This window comes from Pelophylax lessonae, assembly GCF_965119305.1.
Source record: "Pelophylax lessonae genome assembly, chromosome: 7".
Lineage (NCBI taxonomy): Eukaryota > Metazoa > Chordata > Amphibia > Anura > Ranidae > Pelophylax > Pelophylax lessonae.
In genome coordinates this window covers 155,320,439-155,345,668 of record NC_138774.1, presented here as the reverse complement: position 1 = coordinate 155,345,668, position 25,230 = coordinate 155,320,439, and the positions used below count along the sequence as shown (strand labels likewise).

The 25,230-nt window shown below is 42.7% G+C and overlaps 1 protein-coding gene across 1 annotated transcript in view; it reads left to right on the top strand.

The window, feature by feature from the left end:
• The window catches only part of ATG4A (autophagy related 4A cysteine peptidase), a 53,624-nt gene extending 29,188 nt beyond the window's left edge, over positions 1–24,436 (top strand). The window contains exons 7-13 of the mRNA XM_082263828.1: positions 2,299–2,378; positions 5,074–5,261; positions 8,017–8,095; positions 9,521–9,666; positions 16,668–16,724; positions 21,549–21,660; positions 23,621–24,436. Coding sequence (XP_082119954.1) covers positions 2,299–2,378; positions 5,074–5,261; positions 8,017–8,095; positions 9,521–9,666; positions 16,668–16,724; positions 21,549–21,660; positions 23,621–23,685 — 727 coding nt within the window. The 3' untranslated portion in view covers positions 23,686–24,436. The remainder of the gene's footprint in view (positions 1–2,298; positions 2,379–5,073; positions 5,262–8,016; positions 8,096–9,520; positions 9,667–16,667; positions 16,725–21,548; positions 21,661–23,620) is intronic.
• Positions 24,437–25,230: the final 794 nt, after the last annotated feature.

Sequence of the window (25,230 nt, the reverse complement as noted above, 5' to 3'; positions counted from 1 at the left end):
CAGGCATTGAACCAGAGGGAATGGTCCGTTCATTCAGAGTTGTTTCCTCAGTTGTGTCTTTGGTGGGGCACCCCCGAGGTGGATCTGTTGGTGTCTCAGCTCAACAAAAAGATGCAGAGGTTTGTAGCTCGGTCACGGGATCCTCTGGCGGATGCCACAGACACGCTGGTGGCTCCGTGGGGTCAGTATCGTCTGATTTACGCCTTCCCTCCTCTCAAGCTTCTTCCAAGATTCCACGCAGGATTGAGGCAGAAGGGATTCTTGTCATCTTAGTGGCCCCGCACTGGCCTTGCCGGGCTTGGTATGCTGATCTAGTGCGGCTGGTGTCCGACGTCCCTTGGAAGCCTCCTCTCGAGAGGATTTTCTGTCCCAAGGACCGATCTTTCATCTTTCTTTACAGTCGCTGGCTTTGACGGCTTGGCTGTTGAACACCAGGTGTTGAAGGATAGAGGTTTATCTGCGTCGGTTATTCCTACACTGTTAAAGGATAGGAAATCTACTTCTTGGAGGATCTACCGTCATACGTGGAAGACGTACATTGTGTGATGTGAGTCTCTTGGGGTTCATCAACGCTCCTTTTTCGGTGGCTCTGATCTTGATCTTTTTTTCACGGGGGGGGGGGGGGTTGAACAGAAACTGGCCTGGTGTCGGCTTTCGGCGTCTTCTTTCAACAACCTTAGGGCACACACTCCCGGCCTTTCTTCAGGGTGTCCGACATTTGGTTCCTCCAGTGCGGGCTCCATTGCCACCTTGGGACCTCTAATTTTTTATTTATTTTTTTTATCAAGAAGAACTTTATTAAACTTTAGTGCAAAAAAACAATACAGAGTCCAGAGCAGACACGCCCACATCATGCAGATAGCAAACAAAAAGAAATTAACATCCTGCATACAGTGATCGACAGAATAAGACACCCCTGGCACCCGAATTAGCAGCCCATGTTTACAATCTTAAAAGGAAGTGGCAATCATATACAACACATAGTGCCATGCATCAACCCACGTAAAGGTACCAAACTCCACCTTGGGACCTCAATGTGATGCTTTCGGCCCTCCAGAAGCCTCCCTTTGAGAATCTTTGGGAGATTCCACTGCTTACACTGTCCCAGAAGTTGGCCTGTTTGATAGCTATCACCTCTGCGCGTAGGGTGTCGGAACTGGCGGCAATATCCTGTTGTTCACCTTACCTGGTGATTCACAGAGTTAAGGTGGTTCTTCGTCCCTGCCTGTCGTTCCTTCCAAAGGTTGTCTCTGATTTTCATTTGAATGAAGACATTGTGTTGCCTTCCCTGTTTCCCAGACCTAAACATCTGAAGGAAATTGCCTTGCTTTGGATGTGGTCCGGGCAATTAGGGTGTACCTGGCAGCTACTGAGTCTTTCAGGAAGTCAGACTCTCTCTTTGTGCTCACGGATGGGCCTTTTAAAAGGTTGTATGCTTCCTCTGCAACTATTTCCAGATGGATCAGACAGAAAGTGATTCAGGCCTATTCCATCAAGGATCAGCTCCTTTCCCTGTTAAGGCGCACTCTACTCAGGCGCTTAGTGCCTCCTTGGCTTTTCTGTCATCAGGCGTCAGTGACACAGGTTTTCAAGGCGTCCACTTTCACAAAATTTTATAAAGTGAATGTGTTGGCATCTGCGGATGCTTCTTTTGGCTGCAAGGTTTTGCAGGCTGCTGTTGAGAGGACCTGAACCTCTTCGAGGGTGTATTTTTTCAGGTGGGCTCCAGTTGTTTTGGTTGAGCTCCTGTTGCCACTATTAGCCTTGGGAATTTTTCTGCTGTTCCCACCCCTCATGTTTAACACTGCTTTGGGACGTCCCAACAATTATGAAGATCTAAGCGGTGTCCATCAATGAACGAAAGAGAAAATGGGATTTTTGACTACCGTAAAATCCATTTCTCTGATGTTCATTGACCGACACAGCACCCGCCCCTCTGTGGTGTTGTAATTCTTCTGACACTGCTTGTAACAAAAGTGCCTAAAGCAGAGAGAGGGAGTATACCCCCTGGGACTGCCCATGGGCGTAGATAGACTTTTTTTCTGCCTAGTGTCCTACTCCTGTAGGAGGCAGTATTAACGGAAATGGTTATGAATATCTGAAGCTGTGTCTGTCAATGAACATCAGAGAAATGGATTTTACGGTAAGTCAAAAATCCCATTTTTCCTAGTGCAGAGTTGAAAAAAAAATTATTTTCTGTGAGCTGTGCCTCTGGCTTGTCATTGCCTCTAGATTTTATATTATGTTTACAACTCGTATAACATAACTAAGAGACTAATCATTTCCTCATGTTTTCAGGAAACTTGCTTTATTTGATGAATGGAATTCATTAGCTGTTTATGTTTCAATGGATAACACTGTGGTCATTGAAGATATAAGTAAGTTCTGTGTTTTTGTTTTTAAGAACAGTTATTTGTTCAGTTTAAAGTAATCAACAGATAATGTTCTAGCATCTGGTCACTCAGTGGAGTGAATTTCATCTAAAAGGAATTTTATTCAGGTGGGGGGAACTTTTCATGTCTTTGCATTTTTGTTTCAATCTCCAATTTTTGGGTTTTCTTTTTTTTTTTTTACTTAAACTTATTTTTGCTAAAAAAATGTAAAATACAAAAGCCATGAATGGCAGCTCCCAAACATGTGTTTTCTTGGGCATGTGCACTAATTTTAGACATGCCTACCTTTACTTCTAGAGGTTATGGATTAAGCACTCACCTAATGATTTGGTACTTAATTTATTTGTCAGCTCACCTAAGGGCCACAAACTGGGAGTCTCACACAGGGAAATCTTTAGCTATCTGTAAGGTTATGGAGGCTGTAGTCCTCATTAGTGACAAAGTGGATCCACACAAACAGCTGTTAGAGTGAAATTAATTTAAAGGGCCAATTCACTATAGTGTCTAAGTTAAAACGGGGCAGAGGTGAAGGTGTGGCTAATAGCATCCTGGCAGAAGTCAGTTTGCTATTGATAAATGGAGTTTTCATAAAGCAATCTCTGTCAAACGAGTTAACAAAATACAGATGAGCTGTTTATGAAGGAATGACAAGCAGTATTGTAAACTTGTGAGAATATACAGTGGGTACGGAAAGTATTCAGACCCCCTTAAATTTTTCACTCTTTGTTATATTGCAGCCATTTGCTAAAATTATTTAAGTTCATTCTTCTTCCTCATGAATGTACACATAGCACCCCATACTGACAGAAAAACACAGAATTGTTGACATTGTTGCAGATTTATTAAAAAAGAAAAACTGAAATATCACATGGTCCTAAGTATTCAGACCCTTTGCTCAGTATTTAGTAGAAGCCCCCTTTTGATCTAATACAGCCAGGAGTCTTTTTGGGAAAGAGGCAACAAGTCTTTCACACCTGGATTTGGGGATCCTCTGCCATTCCTCCTTGCAGATCCTCTCCAGTTCTGTCAGGTTGGATGGTAAACGTTGGTGGACAGCCATTTTTAGGTCTCTCCAGAGATGCTCAATTGGGTTTAAGTCAGGGCTCTGGCTGGGCCATTCAAGAACAGTCACGGAGTTGTTGTGAAGCCACTCCTTCGTTATTTTAGCTGTGTGCTTAGGGTCATTGTCTTGTTGGAAGGTAAACCTTCGGCCCAGTCTGAGGTCCAGAGCACTCTGGAGAAGGTTTTTGTCGCGGATATCCCTGTACTTGGCCGCATTCATCTTTCCCTCGATTGCAACCGGTCGTCCTGTCCCTGCAGCTGAAAAACACCCCCACAGCATGATGCTGCCACCACCATGCTTCACTGTTGGGACTGTATTGGACAGGTGATGAGCAGTGCCTGGTTTTCTCCACACATACCGCTTAGAATTAAGGCCAAAAAGTTCTATTTTGGTCTCATCAGACCAGAGACTCTTATTTCTCACCATCTTGGAGTCCTTCAGGTGTTTTTTAGCAAACTCCATGCGGGCTTTCATGTGTCTTACACTGAGGAGAGGCTTCCGTCGGGCCACTCTGCCATAAAGCCCTGAATACTTAGGACTATGTGATATTTCAGTTTTTCTTTTTTAATAAATCTGCAACAATGTCAACAATTCTGTGTTTTTCTGTCAGTATGGGGTGCTATGTGTACATTCATGAGGAAGAAGAATGAACTTAAATGATTTTAGCAAATGGCTGCAATATAACAAAGAGTGAAAAATTTAAGGGGGTCTGAATACTTTCCGTACCCACTGTATATCTGGGAGGGAGGGGGGGGGGGGTTGCAGTGCAGGTTCGGAGACAGCCTGGCTTCACTACCTATTGAGTAATTCACCTGAAACAAGCATGTAGTCTGAAAGGTCTGACCTCACATCCTGAATACTTGATTCAGGTCAGCAACTTACTAGGTAATGACACCAGGACAACAAAAAAAAATGTAAAAAGTACTAAAAAAAAATACTGTCTGTGCGTGTGCATATATGTAATATATATATATATATATATATATATATATATATATAATATATAGTGTGTGTGTTTGAGCTTTGAGGTGCACACCCTAATGCAACAGACTGTGCACACCTATGCACCAGGATCAGGATGAAAGCCCCACAAGCTGCACATTTAAGAACAAGTTGGCATTTGCAAATCCCATCTCTCTGTCCTGAATCTGTGAATCTGTATTTTCGCTTTATGAACTCAACAGAATTCCTGTTTCCCTGTACAATAGGAGATGGAAGAATTGATCAGGTTTCTATGGGACACCCCTGCACAACGCCCATTGTTGTTTTCTACCATAGTACAGCTAGTCGCCTTATTGCTTTTATAGACTGCATGTAGTAGTTTTCTTGTTTCTACTATTACTGTATATACTTCAACTCATCTCAGAGTAACTATCTTGTGTAACAGAACAAAAGACAGGGGTTGACAATCCTAATCTCAGAATCAGAACATCTCAGGCACAGCTGAGTGAGGCAGTCAGAGATCACTGTAACATCTGTGTTACAAGGTCAATGTCCTCGCCCCTATGTTCTTATAGGATTGTTATACTTTCACCTCATTTTCCTTTCCCTGTAATGTACCTTGTGTGTTGTTTGCAAGAAATGTCTACTGATGATGTTAAAATTCTCTTGGTACAGGAAAAATGTGCCGTTATAACCCTTACAGTTGGAGCACAGCGCAAGGTAGTTCTCACGCTCACCAAACTGCTTGGAACAGATGTAGAGACACTTCAGAGCAGAGGTCAGCATGGAGGCCACTTCTGCTCATTGTCCCTCTACGCCTCGGAATCAACCAGATTAATCCTGTTTATATAGATACTTTTAAAGTAAGTTCTTTTTTAAATCTAGATTATAAGAAACAGGTCACTGAGAGGTACCCCTGTTCACCAATCCTCCAGTTGAATTCAATATACATAATTGGGTTGATTTCCTAAAGGGGTAGAGCACATTGACATGCAAGTTAAAATCCTGTCCGTTCTGCGTGTGTGTTTTTTTTATTTTTATTTTTTTATTTCCTTGCATATGATTGGGTATTCTTGGCAAAGTGAACTTTCACCACATTCACTAAGGTGGGTGAAAATTCACTTTGCAAAGTGAACACTCATTTATTGCATCTTGCAATCCTTCTATTAAATATAACTAATGTAGAGGTTCTCTGAACCATATATTCTAATGAAGATTGGTACCTCTGCTGATCATCATTGTTACATGGATTGGTCCTTATAGCTTCTAGGGGTGCTCTTTCCTTTTCCTAATTATCCAGTATGGTGGCTTTCTGTCTAAATCACTATTTAAGGACAACATTACACATTTTGAATGTCTTTCATCTAATTTTTAAGCACACATAGAACCTTTATTTTAACCACTTAAGCCCCGGAGGATTTGGCTGCTAAAGGACCAGGGGTTTTTTTGCGATTTTTTTTTACTGCATGACTTTAACGGACAATTGCGCGGTCGTGCGACGATGTACCTAAACGAATTTGACGTCCTTTTTTTCCCACAAACAGAGCTTTCTTTTGGTGGTATTTGATCACCTGTGCGATTTTTTGATCACGCGCTATAAACAAAAAAAGAGCGTAAATTTTGCAAAAATAACAATATTTTTCACATTTTTTTATATGAAATTCCCCAAAAAAAAAAGTAAAAATCAAAATTTTTTAAAATTTTTCGGCCAATTTCTTTTATGCTACCTATGTTTGGTAAAAAAAATCGCAAAAAGCGTATTTTGATTGGTTTGCGCAAAAGTTATCGCGTTTACTAACAAAGAGAAAGATTTTTGTCATTTTTGGTGTTTTTTTTTTTAACGCGTAATGGCGGCGATCTGCGATTTTTTTTTTCGGTACTGCGACATTGCGGCGGACAGATCGGACCCTTGACTGACATTTTTGACACTTTTGGGGTTACCAGTGACATTACTGCAGTAATCAGTGCTATACATATGCACTGTTACTGCAAAAATGACACTGGCAGGGAAGGGGTTAACTTTATTGGACAGGGAGGGGTTAAGTGTGTCCTAGGGGCGTGCTTTCTACTGTGTAGGGACATTCCTATTGGTGTAAAAGCAAAGATCCACCGTTCTACATAGTAGAACGGTCAGATCTTTACTTTTACACAGGGAGAACTGACAGGCAGCTTGTTTACACAAGCTGCTCTGTCTTTCTCCCTTCACAGGAGCGATCGCAGTGTGACTGGCGGACATCGAGTCCGCCGGTCACACGCACTGACTTGCCTGTGAACGAGCCGCGGCGGGCGCGCGCCTCGGCGGGCGCGCGCCCGCCCGCGATAGGCTCGCAAGTCAGTGACAGGCGAGTGACGTACCGATACGTCACTCTGCCTGGCCGGGGCTGACCGCCGCAGTATATAGTCGTGCGGCGGTCGGCAACCGGTTAAAGAATGAAAAATAAAATATTAGATATATAAATATAACATTAGTATGTTTTGTTTTAACCCACTTTTTAAACGTCATCACTTTAACAACAGCTAAAAAAAAAAATGATTATTTTTTTTTTTTGATCAAAAGTCTTTGGTAAGTGCAGACACCTAGAGGTGGACATACCTGCACATTTTAGTGCCTTCGCTTTGCTGGAATGCCAGGCTGGACTAATTGGGCAAAACTGTAACTTGCTGGCAGTTTTAAAACGTGCCCACCCTTCCCCACACTTTGCTGTGATGGTCTACCTTACTGGTCATTAGAAAGTATGTGGCAGTTTGGGGGGGTTGAGCAAACTTTGACACTACAAGGAAGTGCCAGAACTTTGCCCACACAAAATGGCTGTAGATAACTGCGTTTTATATCTGTTTGCAGCTCTGTCATTGTAAACAAATCTGTGCTAAACTTGTACAGCAAACTGAAACCTGATGTTACTTACAGCAACCTAGAAGCGTCTGTAAATATTTATGAAAATGTTCAGGCCATCTTGGTAGCCATTAATCCTGGAATGCCCAAAATGTAGCTTTCATATTTAGCAGAAGTAGATTTCATAGATAGAGGAGTTAATGGACCCATTGTGGAAGGTAAAACAGTTCTAATTCTCTGGAGTTCACTATTAAGTGCCTCCTGGACCTTGGGCCTCCTGCACACTGGACCTTTTTACAGCTGCTGTTTTTGGCTTCAGGCTTGTTTTCTGTAGTCAGTAAACTCCCCAACATGTTCTCCCATGTGTCCATGCACACATAGGCTTTTATCAGCGTTTTTTGGCAGGGGCGTTTTCTGACTGGAAGAAAAACCCAGAACTAGTGGGTTTGAAGAGGAGTTTTTCAGCTGTAAAAACGCTCTAAAACTGAAAAACGGCTATTCGGTGTTTGAGTGTTTTTGAGCCATAAGCTTTTGTGGGAGTATAGTTTTTCTAAAAAAAAACGTGACAAAACAAGTTTTTAACGCAGCCTTCTACAGCTAAAGCTACTGCCGTTTTTATAATATTCAGGTTACCAGAGGCCTTATAGTTTGCTGACTTATGTCTGGGTATAGCATTAGGTTTCCATATATGTGGCTATCCAAATGTTAGCAAACAGAAAATATATAATAGAAAGTAAATATTGCAAAGTACATAATGGCCACTTCTCTTTCCTTTCCTTTTACAGGAATGTTTTAAAATGCCACAGTCATTAGGAGCTTTAGGTGGAAAACCAAACAATGCCTATTATTTCATAGGTTTTTCAGGTAAGCTTGTTATCCAGCGCTGACAGCTCCGTGCTCTCCCTCACCATTCTGTCACTCCTGTTGCCTTTTAAAGGAAATGTATAGTAAAAAGGGGAATGTATAGTCATTTTGTACATATTTTAAACGTTCATCAGATTCGTTTTTGAACATAAGCAGATTAATTAAATTATTGCAGAAATATGATTAACATAATGCTTTTCCTAAAGTATGAATGCTTTCTTCATATTTTTGTATATCTCTGATTACTGATGAATATTTTTGTGCTAATACTACCATACATGTTTTTCTAAAACCAAAACATTTTTGTCTTGTTACCCTATTTTGTCATGGTGAACACTTCTACCAAGAGTGAAAGTTAGAGAAAATTCAAAACTTTGAGTTATTATTTTAACAGGAATAGAGAGTAAAACCTTCCAATAAGGTCACTATTTCTGGTGACAACTGTCTAAGAGGGGATTTCCCTCAGTTTTGAGAGATTTGCTCCCCCTTTCTGTTGTGGCTTTGGGACAGGAAGTGAAGAATAATCTCTCCAATAGCCCAGCTTGTAAGCGCGCCTGCACGTGTTCCCCTATAGCAAGCAGCTTACTATGGGGTCACATGGAGAAGAGGCTGCCTGGAGAGCGCCAGCAGCCTCTTCCCCGAACCCCAGAAGAGGAGGTAAGGGACTACTCTGTGCAATATCATTGCATAGAGCAGGTAAGTATAACACTCCTTTTTATTTTTATTGTAGGATATAAAATGCCTTTACAACCCGGTGTGCTTTGAATATTCAGCAGCAGGTTTGAGTAATCACTTGTAGAAGTATACACTTACCTTTCCTTTGCTATCCTGAAGCTCCTTTTAGAGCCAAAGGAATTGCCTCTTACTTCTGGAGGAGAACATGATGTACATAAGCCCATAGCCCTGTGTAATTTTCAACTTCAGCAACTTTTAGTTTATACAGGGATTTCCCTGACCTCCTGTCAGGTGGGGAGTGAAAGCAAAGTAATTACGTTCATTTGGGGAGGGCTGCAATAATGTAAACATGTTTTGCTCTGCTTTTAGCTCTCACTTTAAAGCTGAACAAATTTGACTGCAAAGGTGTTTGTTCAGTAACTTCTGCACTTTACGTTATTAGTAATGCACAGTTGTAGTAGTGAACAGAGTCAGTAGTGTGTTGGTGTCCTCTCTGTGTCCCCCCAAAGACAGTGCTGCACTAAGTGCTTTGCTGGCTTGCATGGACTGTCAATGGGGGACATTTCCAGCAGCGGGTTTTCAACACATTGTTGATTTGTGTTCGGGCCTGGAGAGGAAAAAAAAAAAAAAAAAAATATATATATATATATATATATGTATATGTGTGTGTGTTTGTGTCTATTTATTATTATAATAGTGATTGTATAAAGTGGCTTTATTCAAATATGTTTTCACTGTTTTCTTGTAAAGGGGATGAACTCATTTACCTGGATCCCCACACAACACAGACCTTTGTGGATACAGAAGAAACTGGGACAGTGTGGGATCAGACATATCACTGCCAGAAAAATCCTAACAGGATGAAAATTTTGAATCTGGACCCCTCTGTGGCTTTAGTATGTAGTAAACCAATTAAAAAGATGCATTGTAATCTATAAAATGTATTTCTGTGCACTTTATGTAGATCAAAAGAGAGCCGACAGAATCTGTTGAAGCTGTGCATGGCAACCAGTCAGCTTCTATGTTCAGTTTGTTCAGTTATGCTTTGAAAATGAAAGCTGGAAGCTGATTGGTTGCCATGCACAACTGCTCCAGATTGTAGCTCCTCCAGTTTTGATAAATTCCCCCCATAGAGACTGACTAATATCGCTTAGAAAACCAAGCTCACCCACTGCCTGGACTGTAGGCTTGTCTAGGTTTTGCCCACTTTTTCCTTTCCTTCTGTTATACCTTATTTGTAGTTGATAACATAAAAAAGCCTTGTTTCTATATGTAATTTGTAAAACTGTATGATTATTGCTTTTACCTATGCAGGCTCTACGTCTTGTTTAGTAGCTCTGCACAGGGGCTGTGCCTTGTTTATGCCTTTGCTGCAAATCTACTAGTCAGTATTCCTAATAGTTTTCGGTCTCTATAGAAGTGAATGAAACACTCTCGGGACATTATCAAGCAAATTTGTGTCTGTCTCTTTTCTCTGTATTTGTGATCCGCTACACCTGTAATCCTGGGCAACCAACTGCAACAGATTTATCATTGTGGATGAGACAGATTTTCACTCTAAACAAATGCACAGTTAGGAGCAGATTGATCAGGATTTTTATTTTGTCCCAGTCCCTAGAAGTACCTGAGGAAGGAATTTGAATGACACATTTACTACAAGATTACACCTTGACTCAAACTGTTTGGCTGCTTTTGTTTTTTATTGTTCCTTGTTGTGCAACAAAACTGATAACTGTGCCCCATGGGTTTCTGGTACCCAAAGGCCATGTGATCCTTGCTAAGGCTGCAAGTCCCTCCTTGCTAAGCCTGAAGGTCCCTGGTGCCCAACCTTCGACCCTCTGGCAATTTTGTTTGGCCATACCTTGGGGCCCCTGCAGACACCTCTCCTCTTCATTTCCTGTATTTTCTGAAGCATATAACTCTATGCATGTTCACTGTACATGACTGTCTCTTTAAGTATGTCCCACAGTGTCTGACCATCTCTTGTTTCATGTTTGCAGTCTCTGACCATCTCTTGTAGCATGCCTGCAGTCTCTGACTACCTCGTTTATTATGTTTGCTGTCTCTGACCATCTTTTGTATCATGTTCGCAGTCTCTGACCATCTCTTGTGTCATGTCTGCAGGATACCTGCTCCTGTATCATGTCTGCAGTCCTTGACAATATCTTGCACCATGTCTGCAGTCTGCAACCATCTCCTGCATCATGCTATTAGCCTGTGATTAATATCCTATTGTGTGTCTGCTGCCTCTGATAATGAATGTTTACTTAATTTTGTATGCGGTCCTTTGGTGATGAAGGGGGGGGGGGGGGTGCACTTGGGGCTCATCACATCAAGCTGATTACCCATCATTTCTTTAGGTCATTGGAGGCTTAAGTGCAGCAGTTATTTATTCATGGCAGGAAAATATTACTTTCTCTTTCCTTCATTGGCGTACACAGCTCCTGATCTTCTTAACCATTGGGTTTTACTGCCCCCTGCAGGAATAGGTTACTAGGCAGAAAAAAGTCTGGCTATTCCTATGGGCAGTCCCAGGGGGTACACTCCCTCTCTCAGCTCAGTTTTATTTATTTTTTTCTGCCTAGTCAGGAGTAAGGACCTAGTTCCTTGCTGGGATATCTGGTCCTGGCAATTTTTTCTTTTTAGATAGAATTTTTCTCCTGTTTTTTTCCTGTGAGATTTACAATCAACTGCCGGACAGGGCAACAGGCTGGATGATCTAGATCCAGTGGTCACCCCAGTCTGGCCAGCAAGCACGTGCAGACCTCAGCTCCACGCTAGGTCAGCCGCGACATAGCCCCACAGGACGGCGGCTGGCCTGCGAGTTAACCACCTTGCGAGGTTGCATATAACCAGGTCTCGGCCCAAGTCGCAGCATTCCTGCTGGCTGACAGCCCCCAATTTTGAGGGAGAGGAGGTTCTGTCTGGAGCAGTGGCCGCCTGGTTCCTGGTATGGTAGTTGACTGTCCCTCCTCTCCCCCTGGAGGGGTTTGGGGTGGATGTGGGCCCCTCCATGGGACAGTCGGACCCCTGGGTTCTGCAGGGTGGTAAGTCTGGTGGGGTCCTCTCCCTCTCTACTGTGGATCGATTGGTGCTCTGTGGCTGGCAACCGGGTGGGCTGCCAGAGTGGTGGGGTTTGTCCCTTTTAGCAGTGTTTTACACTTTTTTGTGGGGTCCCCCTGGTGACTCGTGGAGTCTTTGGAGCACATCTCCCCACCTGATCCCCTCTCTGAGGCTGCAGGGCCCTTCGTGTCCCATCCATGCATCAATGCACTGACGACAGTCCTGGAGTCCTTTGTGTCCCGGGTGGAGGTGACTTTTGGGCAACGGGCTGGCAAAAAGTGCCCCCGCCTTCCCCTGTCTCATCAGTTCCTGAATCTGATTCAGCCACCGCAGACGTGGGTCAACCTGCTGGGTGTGCGACCACGCACCCTGAATCCTCAGATAGTGAGGAGGATTCCTCCACTTCTGCAATGAAAAGGCGCTGGTGGATGCACTGATTTTAGCTGTGCGTGAGACAATAAAGATGGAGGACGCAGCTGAAGCTGCCGCGAAGGCGCAGGTTCCGTTTGGCATTCACAAGCCATCCAGAGTGGAAAAGGTGTACCCTTTCCCCTCCTTTTTTGTCACTAAATAGTGGGGACGACCAGAACGTCCCCTTGGGGTCCCTAAGCGATTTTACTAGGCGATACCTCTATAAGGAGTCCCTTCTTAAGAAGTGGACTGTTCTACCGGTGGTAGACCCTCTGCAATATGTACACCCTGGCTGGTTCGGCACTCAGGCCTATCTTCACCATTGCACTGGTGTCTCCGACTCTGACCGAATGGGTTAGGCTTTTGCGCCGTGACCTGGAGGGGCTGAGCTTGCGGACCAGCTGGTCCAGGGGTTGCAGTTTATCGGTGATGTCTCCTTGGATGTGGCTCCCCTAGTGGCCCAACTCCCTGTTTCGGCAGTGGTTCTTCGGCGTGTCTTTTGGCTCAAATGCTGGTCTGTGGACCAGACTTCTAAAAAGGCCTTGATTGATCTTCCCTTTCAAGGAGATCGCCTGTTTGGTGCTACCCTGGATGACCTCAATAAAGGTCTCACAAGAGGGAAGAGTACCTTTCTTCCACAGGCTAATAAGGGCACAGATCCTTGTCATAGATGTGGGCCCTCCTCGGCTCACAAGCAGTATTTTCGTCCCTCAGGGTCGACTGACAAGGGATCAGAGCCCTTCGGGGCCTCCTCTGGAGGATCCAGGCGAACTTGGTTTGGCAAGTCAAGAGCAGGCTTCTCCTGACCCACGGACAAGGTGCGCCCTCACCCATATCTGGGGTGAGGGGACGTCTTCGCTGGTTCCCGGACCCATGGACTCCCCTGGTACATGTCAGGTGGGTCCACAAGGTAATTTGGTCCGGCTACAAGATCGAGTTACGTTCTTATCCTCCGGTAAGTTTCTTCCTTCCAACGTGCGACAGTCCCTGGTCTGCTTACAGGTTCTTTTTGGGGCGGTGCAAGACCTTTTACTTTAAAGGGTGAAGATCCCATTTCCGACTTGGGAACGTTTTCAGGGGTTTTTACTCAAACCTGTTTACAGTTCCCAGGAAGGAAGGCAAGGTGCATCCAATTCTGGACCTCAAGACGCTAAACTGCTTTGTGTGGGTGCAGAAGTTTTATATGGAGTCCATTCGCACAGTGGTGGCATCGCTGCATCAGGGGGATTTTTCTTGCTTCCATCGACATCAAGGATGCTTACCTTCACATTCCAATATGTGTCAATCTCCAGCGCTTCCTCGGCTTTGCCGTGGGAGAGGAGGATTATCAGTTTGTGGCGTTACCTTTTGGTCTTGCTTCTGCTCCTCGGGTCTTCACAAAAGGGTTGGCCCCGGTGCTAGCATTGTTAGGCCAATGGGGGATCGCGGTACTAGGCTACTTGGACGACCTCCTTCTGCAAGCGAAGTCTACTACTGCTCTGGTGGAAAACCTGGAGATCACCATACGAGCTTGAGGGTGTTTGGCTGGATTCTTAATTTTCGGAAGTCTGCTCTGGTTCCGTCCACAAAGCTGGACTATCTGGGTCTGACTCTGGACTTGGCCTAAGCCAGAGTGACAAACTCCAGAAACTGCAGGCTGTAATTCCTCTCCTGGTGTCCAGCAGATGGTAATCCCTCCGGACTTGCATTCGAGTGCTGGGCCTGATGGTGTCTACCTTTTTTTGAGGTGGTTCAGTTTGCACAGTTCCATACGAGGTCCCTGCAAGGGGGATTCTGGCCAAATGGGACAAGAATCTGCAGTCTCTGGACATTCAGATCTGGATGAGCCGGGGAGCGAAAGTTTCTGATATGGTTGCTTGTTCTTCGGTGCTTCAGCTGGGCAAATCCTTCCTCCCCTTGTTTTGGACAGTGGTTGACACGGATGCCAGCCTGTCCAGCTGGGGAGGCGTCCTCTGCAAAATTTCTGTTCAGGGAGTCTGGACACTGTAAGTCCAGACTCCCTGGTAACTGTAAGTGTCCAGACTACCAATCAATGTCTTGATACTCCGAGCAATGAGACTGTGCCTGGAACATTGGACGGATCGTCTTCAGGGATGTCCAGCATGCATTCAATCGGACCATGCCACAGCTGTGGCTTATGTCAATCACCAGGGGGCATAAGAGTGTCCTGATGGCTCTGGCATTCTAAGATGGGCAGAACGGCTCATTCCAGCCCTCTCCGCCATACACATTCCCGGGGTGGAAAACTGGCAGGCGGATTACCTCAGTTGGCAGGTGTTGGACAAAGGGGATAAGTCCTTTCATCCGAAGGTGTTTCATCAGTTGTGTCTCTGGTGGGGCATCACCGAGGTGGATCTGTTGGGGGTCTCAGCTCAACAGAAAGGTGCAGAGGTTTGTAGCTTGGTCACGGGATCCTCTGGCGGATACCACAGATGCATTGGTGGCCCCGTGGGATCAGTATCGTCTGATTTACACCTTCCCTCCTCTCAAGCTTCTTCCAAGACTTCTACGCTGGATAGAGGCAGAAGGGATTCCGGTCATCTTAGTGGCCCTGGACTGGCCTTGCCGGGCTTGGTACACCGATCTGGTGCGGCTGATCGCCAACATTCCTTGGAAGCTTCCTCTCAGGGAGGATCTGCTGTGCCAAGGACCAATCTTCCATTCTGCTTTAGAGTAGCTGGCTTTGATGGCTTGGCTGCTGAATGCCAGGTGCTGATGGATAGAGGTTTTTCTGAGTCGGTGATTCTAACGCTGTTAAAAGCTAGGAAATCAACTTCTGGGAAGATCAATCATTGTACGTGGAGACGTCCATTGCGTGGTGTCAGTCTCTTGGGGTTCATCCTCACTCTTTTTTGGTGGCTCGGATCTTGACCTTCCAATGGGGGGTTGAGCAGAAACTGGCCTTGAGTACTATCAAGGATCAGGGGTCAGCCTTAGTGATCTTCTTTCAATGGCCCCTGGCCACATACTCCTTGGTACGTGCTTTTCTTCTGAGTTAGGCACTTTTCCCCTCCAGTGCGGTCTCTGATGCTGCCTTGAGACCTCAATTTAGTGCTCTCAGTCCTCCAAAATCTTCCTTTTGAGAATCTTCAGGAGATTCCCCTGCTTACACTGTCCCAGAAAGTGGACTTCTTGGTGGCTTTCACCTCTGTGCGCCGGGGCTCGGAATTGGTGGCATTACCCTGTCGTTCACCTTACTTGGTGTTTCACAGTGATAAAGTGGCTCTTCGCCCCTGTTCCTCATTCCTTCCTCAGGTTGTCTCTGATTTTCATTCGAATGAAGACATTGTGTTGCCTTCCTTGTGTCCCAGGCCAAAACATCTTAAGGAAATTGCTTTGCATGCCTTGGATGTGGTCCGGGCGATTAGGGTGTACCTGGCAGCTACGGAGTCTTTTAGGAAATCAACTCCCTATTTGTGCTTGCGTATGGTCCTCTGAAAGGGTTGTCCGCTTCCTCTGCGACCATTTCCAGATGGATCAGACAGACGGTGATTCAGGCCTATTTCATCAAGGCTCAGGTTGCTCCTTTCCCTGTCAAGGCACACTCTACTTGGGCGCTCAGTGCCACCTGGGCCTTCCGTCATCAGGCGTCAGTGATGCAGGTTTGCAAGGCGGCCACCTGGTCATCGGGGCACACTTTCACAAAGTTCTATAAAGTGGATGTGTTGTCATCTGCGGATCTTTCTTTTGACTTCAAGGTATTGCAGGCTGCTGTTTAGAGGACCTGGTCCTCTTTGAGGGTGTATTGTTTTTCTCAGGTGAGCTCCAGTTGTTTTGGTTAAACTCCTGTTTACCTGGTTGGCTATAGTTAGCCTTGGAAATTTCTATTTCGCTGTTCCCACCCCTCATGTTTAATACTGCTTTGGGACGTCCCAATGGTTAAGAAGATCAGGAGCTGTATCCGTCAATGAACGAAAGAGAAAATGGGGTTTTTGACTTACCGTAAAATCCATTTCTCTGATTTTCATTGACGGACACAGCACCCACCCCTCTGTGGAGGTGTAAGCTTCTGACACTGCTTGTAACAAAACTGAGTACCTATAGCAGAGAGAGGGCGTATAACCCCCTGGGACTGCCCATAGGCATAGCCAGACTTTTGTTCTGCCTAGTGTCCTATTCCTGTAGGGGGCAGTATAACCCAATGGTTATGAACATTAGGAGCTGTGTCCGTCAATGCACATCAGAGAAATTGATTTTTACGGTAAATCAAAAATCCCATGTTTTAAAAATGAATGTGATTTGATAATGCTACCATGTTTCTGATTGATGTAGATGAAGTATGAATGTTATGTTACTGCTGTGTTTTTTGAAGAAGGCAGACAAGAACAGAGCACTTTAACTGTTTCCAGCTCGCTTCACTAGAGTGAGACCTTTACTGATTGCTGTATTTCTCACTGATTACAATTTTTTCTTCTCTCTCCAGGGATTCTTTTGCAAGGAAGAAGCAGATTTTGACAATTGGTGTAAAACTGTAGAAAAGGTAGGAAATGCAAACATTTTGCAGTATGGCACTGGTGGCAGAGGGGTGCTGCCATAGCAAGCCAGTGACTGCTTTCCTATACTTATCATATTTGATGTCAGTGAGATGAACCACCCATGGGATAGCTATACCTCTAAATGACAAGTGTGGTGACATCTTTCACGTGGGATCCCAAGTCAACCAGTGTGCTGCTGGGCTCATTCACACAGGCATATGCATAGGTTCTGGCTGGCAGAGCTAGAAGTTCCTGAGTAACATATGCTCAGAGAATACTTGCGTATCCTGCAACAGTGTCCTACTTTTTTCTGTAAAAAAAAAGAATACATAGAAAATGGCACCGCCTGATAGTGAATTAATTTGGTATCTTGGTGTCAGCAGCTGTTAATTTTGGTAAGTGACAAAATAATGTGAAAGTGTTTATATTTGAGGCGGTGGACCGGCTGACTGGCTCCTCCTGAAGCCAATCGGTGCATGCGCCCCCACTAGCAGTCCCACAAAATGATGTACAGGCCTGCCACAGTATAAGTACGGTGGCTGGTCGGCAAGTAGTTAATATGTATCTAATCGCAGCACTATAGTAATCAATGAGCCCCATACAAACAGTTGCATCTTCATATGAAAATGTGCGCTGCGCTAAGTCACACAGAAAAAAGTAGAAAAATGTGAAATAATGCAGTGAAATTAAGAAAAAAGTAAAGTAACTCAGTGCCGTATCACAAATAATGGCCTGGTCATTAAGGGGATAAAACCTTCTAGAGAAAGAAGTTGAAGGGCCTTTTCGTGATATGGCATTCCATTCCTTAGGTCTGTAGATACCTATCAGTACTTCATAGAGCCTAGTATTTTCAATCAGTTAAGCTGGATACACACTATGCAACTTTTGTGGTTAGATTTCCTTCAGATTTACCTTTTCTATGTAGTGCAAGGGCCTGCCAGATTGCATACAAATTGAAAGTGTTTAGGTTTGACCTCCATATTATATGGTTTTGGTAAGTCTAAAGGAAAAAGTCTTCAGAAAATCTTATAGTGTGTATGGCCCATTACAGTGCATTGCGAAAGTATTCGGCCTCCTTGAACTTTTTGACCTTTTGCCACATTTCAGGCTTCAAACATAAAGATACAAAACTATTTTTTTTTGTGAAGAATCAACAAGTGGGACACAATCATGAAGTGGAACGAAATTTATTGGATATTTCAAACTTTTTTAACAAATAAAAAACTGAAAAATTGGGCGTGCAAAATTATTCAGCCCCCTTAAGTTAATACTTTGTAGCGCCACCTTTTGCTGCGATTACTTGGGGTGTGTCTCTATCAGTTTTGCACATCGAGAGACTGAAATTTTTGCCCATTCCTCCTTGCAAAACAGCTCAAGCTCAGTGAGGTTGTATGGAGAGCGTTTGTGAACAGCAGTTTTCAGTTCTTTCCACAGATTCTTGATTGGATTCAGGTCTGGACTTTGACTTGGCCATTCTAACACCTGGATATGTTTATTTTTGAACCATTCCATTGTAGATTTTGCTTTATGTTTTGGATCATTGTCTTGTTGGAAGACAAATCTCCGTCCCAGTCTCAGGTCTTTTGCAGACACCATCAGGTTTTCTTCCAGAATGGTCCTGTATTTGGCTCCATCCATCTTCCCATCAATTTTAACCATCTTCCCTGTCCCTGCTGAAGAAAAGCAGGCCCAAACCATGATGCTGCCACCATGTTTGACAGTGGGGGTGGTGTGTTCAGGGTGATGAGCTGTGTTGCTTCTACGCCAAACATAACGTTTTGCATTGTTGCCAAAAAGTTCGATTTTGGTTTCATCTGACCAGAGCACCTTCTTCCACATGTTTGGTGTGTCTCCCAGGTGGCTTGTGGCAAACTTTAAACGACACTTTTTATGGATATCTTTAAGAAATGTCTTTCTTCTTGCCACTCTTCCATAAAGGCCAGATTTGTGCAGTATACGACTGATTGTTGTCCTATGGACAGAGTCTCTCACCTCAGCTGTAGATCTCTGCAGTTCATCCAGAGTGATCATGGGCCTCTGGGCTGCATCTCTGATCAGTCTTCTCCTTATATGAGCTGAAAGTTTAGTGGGACGGCCAGGTCTTCGTAGATTTGCAGTGGTCTGATACTCCTTCCATTTCAATATTATCGCTTGCACAGTGCTCCTTGGGATGTTTAAAGCTTGGGAAATCTTTTTGTATCCAAATCCAGCTATAAACTTCTCCACAACAGTATCTCGGACCTGCCTGGTGTGTTCCTTGTTCGTTATGATGCTCTCTGCGCTTTAAACTGACCTCTGAGACTATCACAGTGCAGGTGCATTTATACGGAGACTTGATTACACACAGGTGGATTCTATTTATCATCATTAGTCATTTAGGTCAACATTGGATTATTCAGAGATCCTCACTGAACTTCTGGAGAGAGTTTGCTGCACTGAAAGTAAAGGGGCTGAATAATTTTGCACGCCCAATTTTTCAGTTTTTTTATTTGTTAACAAAGTTTGAAATATGCAATAAATTTTGTTCCACTTCATGATTGTGTCCCACTTTTTGATTCTTCACAAAAAAGTACAGTTTTATATCTTTATGTTTGAAGCCTGAAATGTGGCAAAAGGTGGCAAGTTCAAGGGGGCCGAATACTTTCGCAAGGCACTGTATAAGAGATCATGCCCCTTCCCTGTGCATGTAGGTCATTTAAATCATACAAAGAAACAAAATTGTTAATACATTATACTCACAAAAACATGCACTCCCACCCCTACAGTGCCAAGCAGCTGGAAAAATCCTATCCCCCTAGATAAGAAGAAACTGCAAATTTATATATACCAGTGCACAAATAAGCGATAAAACCCTCTGTCTACATAACAATGAATACTAAGTGCAGCATACAGCCTAAAATTGAAAAGTGTGAGGGCGGAAGTGATGTCAGATGCCATAATCCGAAGGTGGGGTAGTTGTATTGGCATATACAAGCCGACATCTACGTATAGGTTTTAAGGACATTTGTTATGGGAGTACAATTACATTTTTAATAAAATAATTTATTTTATTTACTACACTATCGAGAGTTTTTGCTTTGATTGTATGTGGGATACCTAAACGGGAGTGAGGAGCGAAGGCGTGCAGGCACCCTGGTTCCAACCAGAGGAGAGTGACATCTGATGGCCACTAGGAAATCCTACATCACTACCAGAGAGCTAACATTGATGTGAGGAGTAGAATAGCTGTGGGACGTTGGATCCAATTTGGAGGACAGGGGCGCCTAGTGACCCGCTGGGAGTATTGCATCCAAAGCTCTGTTTGACCTGCTTAGCAATAAGAGGTCATCCAATTCTGGTCAGAGTTCTGTTTGCAAATAAGGTGTGGACACTGGAAGTAAAACAGAGAAGTGCACTTAATTTAATCAAATCTATTTATTTTTTCTCTTCCCACAGAAACTTCTACTACCTGGAATTATCCTCATTCACTTCTTCCTGATCCTTTCCCTATCCTCTCCTGCTAGATTCTTTCCATCCCTACCTTGTCTTCCCCTTAACACCACCTGAATAACCAGGCAAACCCTGCCTGGTAAAATTACTAAAGAAAAGATAGGTCTTGTGAATATATACGGAGCCGAATGCCAGGCTTACCAGCTTTTGGCACTCTAGCTGACACTATCCTTTATGATGTACATATGACCTCAAATATATTCTGCATGATATTAGGAAGATGTAAATAAAAATAATTTACAAAAAAAAATATAGAAGAGATTGCATTTCAAGTGTGAAAGTCGCACCAAAAATAAAGACAACCACTAATAATACCTCAAACTGATAAACTAATATTAAAGTACACCATATGTTTTTTTTAATAGAATGAAAGGGAAGATGTTTTGCCTTCTACACATCTTACAATATTGTTGGTGCTCTTTTCTTTCAGAAGAGCATGAAGGAATCTGACATAGTTTATTGTAGTCAATAAATCATTATATTTAGCTGGCTTTAACTAAAGAGTTTTTTATGATTTTTTTTCAGCCTGAATTATCATATTTTTCATCAGACTGAAAATGGAGGAGCTGCATAACTACAAGAAACATACTATTTAAAATGTTCATTTCAAGAGACTGTAATAAAAAATGGGGTCATTTTAAAAATGTAAAGGGGGCCAAAGTAAGCACATATATAAATAAAATGTTATTTTGAAAAAAGAAATATGCATGTATATGATCATGGCATGTGCACTTGACCACACGCTGAGCAAGCAAGGAGACCAAAGAAGAGATTGAGATTTGAATCATACAATTGCATTGTGGTAATGTGGCAAGGCACATTATTTGCATTCATTCTTATTGTCAGCTTTCCTGACATTCTTGCGCTGCAGTGCACCACAATGAACAGTAACACCCTACTGTGCATTGTGGTACGCTGGATTGCTAAATATAGTTCATGCACCCTCTTTGGTGTTTTAGGAAGCCCATGCAAATTAATAAGCTGCCCTAATGCAATGTACCATAATGCACATTAAGGCTCCAAAAAGATTTAAATGAGCCCTGACACTTCTGGATTGCCTGGTAAAAGAGATGGGAGTCATTCACAATACCAAATGCAAGTGTATAGAGGTTCCTAAACCCAAGAGTAGGTGCATTTACTACAAATGAGGGGCTCATTGTATGTCTTTTTATCCATCAAAGTGTATCTGTGCTGCATATATTTTGCCATACTGGCTTTCTTCCACTCAACCGCATTTTGCTACCCAAATATGCAATAACATTCGGGGCTACAAATCCGCTGTTAATTTATTACATTTAAACTCTAAGGGATTTTTTAATGAGGTGTTTTTTCATTGGCAGGAGATACTAAAGCAGCAGAGTCTACGGATGTTTGAACTGGCACCAAAGCACCCTCCACACTGGCCTCCTTTTATACCACCAACAAAACCAGAGGTGACCACTACAGGTGCAGGTTGGTAAAATAATTCATTAAATAACATTGCAATTTAGCTATTGACAAATGTATGTATGTATGTATGTATGTATATATGTATATTTTCACATCCTCTTTAGCATGCCTATAACTCTCCTTGTGTTCTTTGTAATGGTTTTAGTCTGTGTTTTAATAGATGAAAAACACGATTAATGGACATAATTAATAAAAATAAAACCCTGACACTGCAAGTTCCACATGCCCCATTAGCATTTGTAAGTGTGTGGAGTCTGAGTGATACGGACATGGCCTTTGGTACCACAGAGGGTGAGGAACACAGTGTGCCTGTCTGTTGATGTCTGTCCTATTGGCAATCTGTTGTTCTCAGTTTCAGCCACTGTGTGTTGTTACAGTCTGTGTAAATGATAGTTCTATAATTTCCTTTCACTTCCTGTCCCATAGCCTAACAGGAAGTGACAGGAAATCACTGCAAATTAAGAAAATTTCATGGAGACCCCAAGGTCACCAGAACTAGTGTCCTAATTGGAAGAGATTCCCTATATTATTTTTATGGGGACAACCCAAAATTTGGGATTTTGTTTTACTTTCACTTTCAATGATAATGCTAAACAGGGCAAATAGAGCGGACGAATCTCCTTAAGGGGCACAGACGGCAATGAAAAATGATAGGTGTTCTAATCCCTCTTCACTCTATCCAAAACTAAAAATAAATTTAGGTTTTGCCTTTAGTTCGACCTTAAGGAAAATTTCCCCAACAGGAACACAGAATTAAAATCGAATAAAGGTACTAATTCTTCCCTATGTTAACAATAAAATGTTTGTATTACTGTATACATTATTGTGTATTTCTGTTGGTGACCCTGTTAGGGTGATTTCCCTTAAGGCTGACCCTTTTCTTACAAATAAAAAATCATGATGCCTGCAACTCTGTTGCTCATCCCTAAATAACATTCAGTCATTTTTATAATAAAAAACCTGCATACTTTTTCTGACCCTTCCTGGTTTTCACTGGTCATGTAGCCAGGGCCTCACAACTCTCCCTTGGGAAGTCTACATCACTCGTGCATTTCAAAGAGATCCCACACCTTTGCCATATATGAGATCTGGTATGGTTTGTTGCTGACTAATCACAGACCATGTTAGATCCCATATGGTGCCAGTGCAACGTGAGACGGCACACCAAAGGGAAGAAGCTGGCTGCTGAGGAGGTTTTTTTTTTTTTTTAAATGGCAGTGTAGGTTACCCATTGCAGGTACAGACCAAGGCCAAGAAGACTGAAGAAAAGAAGGAAAAAGAGGCAAAAGCAGCTATTACTAAGTTTATTGTTTTTTAAATTAAGATTGCATTACTGTTGTCACATTTATTAAGGAGTGGGTTAGAAAAGGTTCTCTTTAATTTCCTGATACTACCATTAAGAGTGAAAATAAAAGACGGAAAAAAGGAGATTGCCCCCAAAGGAGAAAAATAAAGACCCAAAAGAGCTTTCTGTATCCAAAATAAAGAACACAGTTTTGGCTGTAGTTTCCCTGTTCACCATGGGAACCCATGAGCTCTACATATAGGCCTGGCCTGTGGCTTTGGCTTTGTGGTTTAGTAACATGACAAACATTTAGAACGATGAAAAATGATTGCTGATGTGATATCAATAAATATTGCAATCAGTTGCTGATTTCCTAAACCCCAGAACAGTTAAGTGTCTTACAGAAATATTTCCATATACTGACAGTTTGTATTCCATTTTAAATACATTAAACTAAAAATATACTGAGGGATATACAGTATATGGGCTACCTTTGTTTACCTCACTTGAAAATGCTAGTCACTTGGAAAGACAGCCAGACAACTAGCATATGCACGGGAGATCAACAGTGGCAGACTATTTGTACACATTTACTTCCTGCTGAAAATATAATGAATGCATAATTTTGCATTGTTTCCATCTCTTGCCAATGATTCATTTCTGTTCATTTCACAACAGAGCTCATTGAGTCTACTGATAAACTCTTTGATGTGGAGGAGGAGTTTGAGATCCTCACAGTGTGATAAAGTCTCTGTGTCTGTGCTGCTGCCGCTGGACTACACACAGAAGATGCAAGTTTACCGGAAAGTGCCTGAATCAGAGCAGAGAAAAGAGCACAGTGCTGGGAGCCGCTGACAGCAATTTCTGCACTGGATATACATTTCTAGGAGAGAGATACCCATTCATTGTATACTTCTGTTTCTACGATGGCCAACAGTGTTTACACTCTCACTCAGTGTGTCTAAAGATGGAGTTCAGATATTTGCACTGTACAATGGCACTGCAGGCCCCTGCGTTTCACAGTATACACGTAGCAGACAAAGGGTTAACTGTCTCCTTTTTTGCAATACCCTAACTTGCACCATTTTTATACACTTCCATGCTGGAAAAATCTGTATTGTTTGTAAGAATTTTAACAATTCCTTGGAATTACTTGTGTGTGTATGTATATATTACTGACTTTTCCTGCTGAGAAGATTTGATTTATTAATGTCATACTCATTGCGGTAAGGATGCAAATATATATGTTTCCTGGTCAGCGCTATGTATTATATTTTCATGTTGGATTGCCTGACAAGCATCAAAGGGCCCTATTTTCTACAGTTGGTAAAAGGTCTTTTTACAGTGTTGCAGTTTGTATAACTTGCTGACAATCAATTGTTCCAACTGTGCTAAGTTGCTTACACCAACCCACAGCAATGGGATTGCCGTTATGAGGGCAGCCATTTTGTGTGCAATTCACCAAAATACACCGATGCCTTTTTTTTCTTTTCTGAATAGCAACAGAAGAGGCAAAAATAAATGTAGCATCTTCTTTTGTTACACACTCTTAGTTAAAATGTGCCTGAGGCTTAGGAATGAAGAATCCATTTAATGGGCAAAATAACTTTATGAGAAAGGGGTCTGTTCAGACCGAACCATCAGTGAGCAATGAGGCAAACTTAATGTAACAAAAGCAGTAATATTGGACACGCTTTAAATATATTTGCTTATTGCTTCCTAGGCAGCAGGCACATTTTCTTTTTTTTATCAAAGATGAGAGCATTCTTCGGTAGCAAAATTTATTTATTTTGATTATTAAAACAGAGTGTAGGATTTTTCTGCATTAGCACTTTTTATCTCATAGCTAGGTTTTAAAGCATTATGCTTACATCTGTATGTAAGAAGGATGTTCATGTGAGGAGGGAAGAGACAATACAGTGTTGTGGTTTTTTTTTTTTTACTTTTTCACTACAAACATGTTCTGCACTCGCAGGCTTGGTTGAATCATAAATAAATGAATACATATACATCCATATGTCAGTGGTCATAACTGTTAGAAAAAAGAACAGGAGACTCGCACATTAAATGTTGCACTTTTTAGATTATAATGCAGTGCAAGTAACGGTGAGGGTGAACTAAGATTAGTAACCCATAACAGCCAATCCGATCAAAGACTTCGGCGGGATACATGCCCAGTGCATTCTATTTTCAACAGCATAAACCAAAATATTTTACAACCCCAATTTTAAAAAGTTGGGAAGCTGTGCAAAATCTACATAAAAACGAAATGCAATGATTTGCAAATC